The sequence below is a fragment of the Apteryx rowi genome, unplaced genomic scaffold, assembly GCF_003343035.1.
Source record: "Apteryx rowi isolate R43461 unplaced genomic scaffold, aptRow1 scaffold_651, whole genome shotgun sequence".
In the NCBI taxonomy this organism is placed as follows: Eukaryota; Metazoa; Chordata; class Aves; order Apterygiformes; family Apterygidae; genus Apteryx; species Apteryx rowi.
In genome coordinates this window covers 118,710-125,700 of record NW_020450929.1, presented here as the reverse complement: position 1 = coordinate 125,700, position 6,991 = coordinate 118,710, and the positions used below count along the sequence as shown (strand labels likewise).

General features: G+C 74.1%; 2 protein-coding genes across 2 annotated transcripts in view; one reads left to right on the top strand and one right to left on the bottom strand.

The window, feature by feature from the left end:
• DEF8 (differentially expressed in FDCP 8 homolog) overlaps nucleotides 1–2,692 on the top strand; it is a 5,093-nt gene extending 2,401 nt beyond the window's left edge. The window contains exons 6-10 of the mRNA XM_026084837.1: nucleotides 120–277; nucleotides 1,103–1,183; nucleotides 1,307–1,447; nucleotides 1,555–1,664; nucleotides 1,787–2,692. Of these exons, the coding sequence (XP_025940622.1) occupies nucleotides 120–277; nucleotides 1,103–1,183; nucleotides 1,307–1,447; nucleotides 1,555–1,664; nucleotides 1,787–1,889 (593 nt within the window). The 3' untranslated portion in view covers nucleotides 1,890–2,692. The remainder of the gene's footprint in view (nucleotides 1–119; nucleotides 278–1,102; nucleotides 1,184–1,306; nucleotides 1,448–1,554; nucleotides 1,665–1,786) is intronic.
• Nucleotides 2,693–4,561: 1,869 nt separating this feature from the next.
• DBNDD1 (dysbindin domain containing 1) lies at nucleotides 4,562–6,721 on the bottom strand. Its single transcript, XM_026084874.1, has 4 exons — nucleotides 6,673–6,721; nucleotides 5,471–5,617; nucleotides 4,801–4,941; nucleotides 4,562–4,725 (listed from the first exon to the last, which is right to left on the bottom strand). The coding sequence occupies exons 1-4, from the start codon at nucleotides 6,719–6,721 to the stop codon at nucleotides 4,562–4,564; spliced, it is 501 nt and encodes a 166-aa protein (XP_025940659.1).
• Nucleotides 6,722–6,991: the final 270 nt, after the last annotated feature.

The window sequence follows — 6,991 nt, the reverse complement described above, 5'->3', positions numbered from 1 at the left end:
GGGTCCCTGGGGGCCAGGTCCTTGGAAGGGGTCCCGAGGGTCCCTGGGGCCGTGGTCCTGGCCGCTGGGGCAGTGGGGCTCGCCTCAGGGCGCCGTGGGGCCGGGTGGCTCAGGCTGAGCCCGCGGGGGCCCTCGGCGCGGGGTGACGGCCGCGGGCGCGCAGGTGTCCCGCTGCAGCATGCGGTACCTGGCGCTGATGGTGTCGCGGCCGGTGCTGAAGCTGCGGGAGATCAACCCCCTGCTCTTCAACTACGTGGAGGAGCTGGTGGAGATCCGGGTGAGCGCGGGCCCCTCGGCGCGCGGCCCCAGGGCGGTGGGGCGGACGGGGTGACGGTGCTGCCAGGTCCCCTCCGGCACGGGTGAGCCCGGCTGGGGACGCGGAAGGTGCCTGAACCACTACGGGGCCGAGACTGACCCAGCCTGACCCCATCCCCGTCCTGTCTTGTCCCTGTCTGCATCTCATCCCTGTCTCCATTTTGTCCCCATCCTGCCCTGTCCCTCTCCCTGTCCCATCCCTGTCCTGTCCCCGTCCCATCTTGTCCCTGTCTGCATCCCATCCCACCCCATCCCTGTACCATCCTTATCTCATTCCCATCCCATCCCACTCCCATCCTGTTCCCATCCCATCTTGTTGCTGTCCCTATCCTCATCTTGTCCCCATCCTGTCCATCTCCATCCTGTCCCTGTCACCATCCTTTTCCCTGTCCTGTCCCATTCCCATCCCATCCTTGTCCCCATCCCGTCTCGTCCCTGTCTGCATCCCGTCCCTGTCCCCATCCTCCCCTTGTCTCCATCCTACCCCATCCCCATACCATCCTTATCTTGTTCCCATCCTGTCCCATTCCCATCCCCATTCTGTTCCCATCCCATCCTGTTGCTGTCCCTGTCCTCATCTTGTTCCCATCCCCATTCTGTCCCCATCCCCATTCTGTTCCCGTCCCATCCTGTTGCTGTCCCTGTCCTCACCTTGCCCCCATCCCATCCCTGTCTCCCTCCTTTTCTCTGTCGCTGCCCCATCCCTGTCCCTACCCCTGTATGCATCCCCACCCCCTCCTTGTCCCCATCCCATCTCAATCCCATCGCTGTCGCTGTCCCCCCGCAGAAGCTGCGCCAGGACATCCTGCTCATGAAGCCGTACTTCATCACCTGCAAGGAGGCCATGGAGGCCCGGCTGCTGCTGCAGGTCGGCCCCGGCGCGGGCGGGCGGGGAGGGGGGAGCGGAGGCCGTGCTGGGGGGAGCGCGGGTGTGGGGCCGGGGCCGCCAGGGCCGGGCCAGGCGCAGCGGTGACGGGCGCTCTCCGTGCAGCTGCAGGACCGGCAGCACTTCGTGGAGAACGACGAGATGTACTCGCTGCAGGACCTCATCGACATCGAGGCCGGGCGCCTGAGCTGCTCCCTCACGGAGATCCACACCCTCTTCGCCAAGCACATCAAGCTCGACTGCGAGGTGAGCCAGGGGCGGCCGTGGGGCGGGATGGGGCAGGATGGGACGGGATGGGACGGGACCCCGGCCGGGCCCCGCGGCGCCGCGCTCACCGCCCGCTGCCGCCCCAGCGCTGCCAGGCGAAGGGCTTTGTGTGCGAGCTCTGCAAGGAAGGCGACGTGCTCTTCCCCTTCGACAGCCACACCTCGGTGTGCACCGACTGCTCCGCCGTCTTCCACAGGTACGGCGGGCGCTGGCGATTGCCTCGCCGTGCCCGGAGCCGCGGGGGGGTGGGGGGGCCGGCGCTGCCGGCCACGGCCCCCCACACACCCCCACCACCACCACCACCACCCTTCCCCGCAGGGACTGCTACTACGACAACTCGACCACGTGCCCGCGGTGCGCCCGGCTGAGCCTGCGCAAGCAGTCCCTCTTCCAGGACACCAGCACCGAGGCAGAGCCCTAGGGAGACCCGGCCCCACGGACGCCGGGCGGGGGGCCACCGGCAGCTGGGGGCCTGGGGTGGTTTTGGGGGGTTTGGGGGTCTCCTGCCCCACGGCTGCGGCAGGGGCAGAGGCCGCCCTGCACTACGCAAGCACTGAGTCCACTTTAAAGGGCGCCCAGCCCCTGCGAGGGGTCCCCGGCACGGCCTGGGTGCTGTGGCCAGGCGGGACGAGCCCCACGGGCCGAGCGAGGCGCCGGAGCAGAGGGTTAAGGACCGCAGCAGCCGCTCGGCACGAGACCGTGCCGGCGCGGGCGTCCCGGGCGGCGCTGGGGAGCACCGGGCTGCGCCAGGACCTCGGCCCAAGAGCTGAACTGTTCTCGCTGCTTCCTTGGCTCTGGYGGCTCCCGCAAGCCTGGGGATGGGGCTGAGGGGGGGGATCCTGGCCCCACGAGCAAGCCGACACACACGCTACCTGCTCTTAACGCTGCTGCTTCCTGGGGGAAAAAGCCCCCTTCTCCCCGCTGCGGCCCGGGGTGCATGTTCCCCTGGGAAAGCTCCTGCTGGGAGGGTYGGAGCTGCCGGGGCAGGGCAGCCGCGGTGTTTAATGGAAGAAGTGCTTCCGTGTAGCACGTTCGCCCCGTGGGCAGCGCTCCCGGGTCGGGGGGCTGTTGAGCCCCGCGGGGCGTCCGCGCCGCTCCGGCGGTGGGTTCCCGCTGCCGCTCGCTTTGCCCCTGGGCTGCCCTGGCGGGGCAGCTCCCGCCGCGCGTCCGCCACCTCCGTTCGGGCCCATCCTGTCCCTGTAGCAGTAACGTGGCCTCTTTGCACAGCGCAGCCTTCCTGTTTCTGCTTTGGGTCTCCTCGCCGGCGGGAGCGGGGGGCCGTTGGTGGCTGCCGAAATCCCTCGCCCGGGCGGCTGTTGGCTGTGACCGGGGTGGGTGTCCCAGGGGAGGGCTGGGCAGAGCTGTCGCCCCCCCCGGGGTGGCAGGTTTTGGGAGGCTGTGGGGGCACTGGTGGGGCCAGGGCCTGCTGCCCCCACCCGTGCAGGGGGCTGCTGTGGGGCAGGCTTCACCCCCGGCGCACACCTGAGCTGTGGGCCTCAGGCCCCCGTGTCCCCTCCTCTGACCCCCCATGTCCCCTGGTCTGTACCCCAGACCTTTTTCTAGCCGTGGGTCTGCCCCGCTGTGGCCCTGGGCCTGGCTCTCCACGGCCCCAGGCCTGCCCCCTATCCGGCCCCTCACATCTCCAGGCCTGCCCTCACCGATGCTTGGGGTCTCTCTGCCCCATGGCCTCAAGCCTGCCCCCCACCCGTGCCCGGGGTCTCTCTGCCCCACGGCCTCGGGCCTGCCGCCCACCCGTGCCCGGGGTCTCTCTGCCCCACGGCCTCGGGCCTGCCGCCCACCCGTGCCCGGGGTCTCTCTGCCCCATAGCCCCGTGCCTGCCCCATCCCCGGGTCTGTCCCGCCATGGCACCATGGCTGCCCTCTGTGTCCCCCCACTCTGTGGTCTGTGCCCCTGGACCTCCCCGTTCCCCCGGGCCTGGCCCCGGTTTGTACACGGGCCCGGCCGCCCCGCAGCGCCAGCCACCATCCCGGGGCCGGGCCGGAACCCGGGCGGGGGCGGAACCCCGGGCGCGGCTCGCTGTTGCCGCCCGGGGCGCGGCCCGCAGCTCCGCGCCGCAGGGACGCATGCGCGCTGGGCGTCGCGGCGGGGGGGCGGTGCCCTGTGATGTCATCAACGCGCGCCGGCACCGCCCGTTGCTAGGCACCGCCCGTTGCGGGACGCCGCCCGTTGCTGGGCGGGGCGGGGCGGCCCCGGCGGCGCCCCCGCGTGTCCCCGCTGCGTCCCGAGCTCCCCCCGGCTCCCCGGTGCCGGAGGGGGCAGGCGGCGGCTCACGGTGCCCCCCCCCCCCCCCAAAGCACCCCGCGCCCCGGGGCTGAGCCGCCGGGCCCGGATCCCCGGTGCAGGGCGCGGGCGGGCCCGGCCGCCTCCCCCTCCTCCCCGGGGGGACCCCGCGGGCCGAGCGACGGACACGGGCAGAGCCGCAGGGCTGGGTCCCTCGGTTTTACCGGTACAGAAAGCTGCTACATGGCGAGCGGGCGGCCGCGGGCGCCTCCCGCCTCACCCCGGGCACATCCCGCCTTGCCCCGCGCCGGGCTGGGGCCCCCTGCCCTGCCCTGCCCTGCCCTGCCCGCCGCAGCCCCACGCTCGGCCTGCTGCTGGGCTCGGCGGTGGGGGGCCTGGTCCCCCTTCCCCGCGGCCCCGGGAGGGTGCCAGGCCGAGGGCGGCGGCGCTTTGGCTTCATTTGGTGTGCGCTGGCGGGGGGATGGGGGCGCGGGCCGGCGAGGGGCTCCCGGGGACACGGCCCCATGGGCGCTTCTGCAGCAGGGCAGCACCTCGCGCCGCAGCGTCACGCCGGGCTCCGCGTCTCTGCCAGGACTTCTCGTGCGGTCCCGGGGCTGCCCCGTGTCACCGGCAGTGCTGGGGAGAGCCTCCCTTCCCGCAGTGCGAGTCCTTCGCCCCGGGCCGGCCTGGCACCCCTCCGGCCCCTACTCCGCTCCTGGCAGGATGCGCGGGAACGAGGTTAAAAAGTGCCGATGACAAACAGCGTGGGACGCGCCTCCGGCTGCGGTGCCGGGGCTTCCCGGCACGGCCCCGCGTCCAGGTCCCGCAGCTGGGGTGGCCTCAGCGCGGCCCCTACTCCTCCTGCGGCCGCTCCACCGCCAGGAAGGTGTCCACGACACCGGGCTGCAGCTCCGAGTCGCTGAGGTGCTTCTTCTCCCGGCCCTGCTCGCCCCGCGCGCGGGTCCACGAGGGCGAGCGCAGGTACCCGGCCCGCGGCATCCCGTGGGGGTGCAGCCCTGTGGGGAGCGAGGGGTCAGGCCCGGCCTCGGCCCGCCGCGGGCGCGGGGTGCGGGGCGGCCCCGCTCGCTCACCGCCGGGCGACTCGCCGGCCGCGTTCTCCTCGTCAGAGTCGGCGAAGACCTCGGCCAGCTCCTGGTCCGACATGTCGGTCAGCTCGGTGAGGTCGAGCAGGTCGAAGTGCACCTCCAGCGAGGACACACTGCTCAGGGGCTCTGCGGGCAGCAGGGACACGCTGGGGACCGGGGCGGCGGGGGGCCGGGATGCCCTGGGACAGGTTGGGGACAGTGGGGCYGGGTGCCCTCGTGGGACCCCGTGCTCAGGATGGTGGGCAGGGACACAGGGAGGCTGGGGGGAGCCAGGTAGGGAGCAGAGTTTGGGGGGCAGGGTTCCCAGGGGGCTGGCAGGGTCCCCAGGGGCAGGTGGGGGACCACAGGGGTCTGGCAGGGTCCCCAGGGCTCTGGGAGCAGGCAGGGGATCCCATGGGGCTGGCAGGGGATCCCAGAGGACTGGCAGGGTCCCCAGGGGCAGGCGGGGGACCCCAGGGGAGCTCGCAGGGTCCTCGGGGGCAGGCGAGGGACCCTGGGGGCAGGCAGGAACCCCAGAGAGTTTGCGGGGACCCCAGGGGCAGGCGGGGACCCCAGGGGAGCTTGCAGGGTCCCCAGGCAGGTGGGGGACTCCAGGGGCAGGCAGGGGACACCCCTCGGGCCGGGGGGACACGCACACGGGGGGGGCCGCACTCACGTCTCCGCTCGGCGACCTGCAGCAGCCCGGCGCTGGGAATGGGGATGCCGCCCTGCTCCTCGGCRGGGGTGCCGGGGGCCTCCTCGGCCGGCCCGGGTGCCGGGGTGCCCGCGGCTCGCTCCGGCGCCTGCGCCTCCTTGCCGAGCTCTGCGAGACGGGCCCCGGCCGCGTCAGCGCGGGGCTGCGACGGGGACGGCAGCTCCGGCCCCGCTCGGTGCCCAGGACTCGCCGGCAGACATGGGGCAGCAGGTCCCGACCCGCACCCAGCCGGGGCCCGCRGCCCGGCAGAGCCCTCGGAGGGGCCGACCGCCGGGGCGCCGCCAGCCCCGGTGCCAGCAGCCGGCAGCCCCGCGCCCCCCTCCCGCAGCCCCTTTGTGTCGGCGAGACAAAAGCGGAGCCTGTTCGGGAGGCCGGAGCGAGACAAGGGGCGTTTTGTCTCCCGGGAAGAGGCAACGCCTGACCTCGGCCCGGCGGCTGACAGACCCTCCGCGGCAGGGGCACGGCCCGAGCCGGCGGCACGGGGGGGACGTGGGCACCGCGAGCGGGGAAACCGGGGGCGGCCGGGGCGGCCCTGCACGTGCACAGCCTGCCCGCCCGCCCGGAGGGACCCGCGCGGTGCGGGGAGAGCCGGGCCATTCGGCAGGGGAGCCGGCCGCATGCGGGGTCGGGGCAGAGCACAGGCAGGGCCCTGGGCGCCCGCTCGCCGCCATGGGGTATCTCCCAGCCGATCGCCCCAGGAGGGCGTCAGCGTAGTGGGGAAGGGGACGGAAATGCCCGAAGGAGCCGGGACGGGGAAATGGAGATGGGGAGATTCGGTTCCTGCTGGCCGGGCAGCCCTGGGGCTCGCTGGGCTGCAGGGCGCCCCGAGCACCGGCACCGGCTCTGCTGTGTCCCGACCCCGCCGGATGCCATGGGGCACCCTGCCCTTGGATGCGGAAAGCCGGTCCCCAGCCCCGCTCCGCTCGGGGGAGTCCTGCACTGCTGCGGCATGTCCCCGTTCCCACGGAGGCGGTTCGGCTCAGCCCGCCGGGACCGGTGGGCAGWGCTGCCCGGCTGCTCCCGGCCGTGCCGCCCTGCGCCCCTGCCCCGGTGTCCAGCCTGCTGCCGGCCCTGGGGGGTGACGCGGGGGCGCCACCGTCCCCAGCCGCCCCCTCCACCCCGGCAGCGTCCCGGCCTCGGCGCAGCCCCGAGCCCCCACGCACCGGGGTGCCGCTCAGCGCCGGCGAAATCCCCCCTCGCCTCGGCCTGCATGTTGGCGCGGTGCCACCGGCCACGCTGCTCCGCTCCGTCCCTCCGCGGCTGCTGGGGGCTCACCGGGCGCCTAGGTGGGAGAGGGGCCGGCGTCAGGGCTCCCGCCTGCCTGCTCTGCTGACTCACGTTAAAGCGCAGAGCGAGGCAGCACCGGGCTCCGGCCACCCCGCCGGAGCCGTCCCCCGGCCTCGCCGGCCACCGGCGGGCCCCCGCACCGTCCCCCCGCGCCGCTCCAAGGGCCCGGGCGGGCGGGAGGGCACGGCCAGGGCC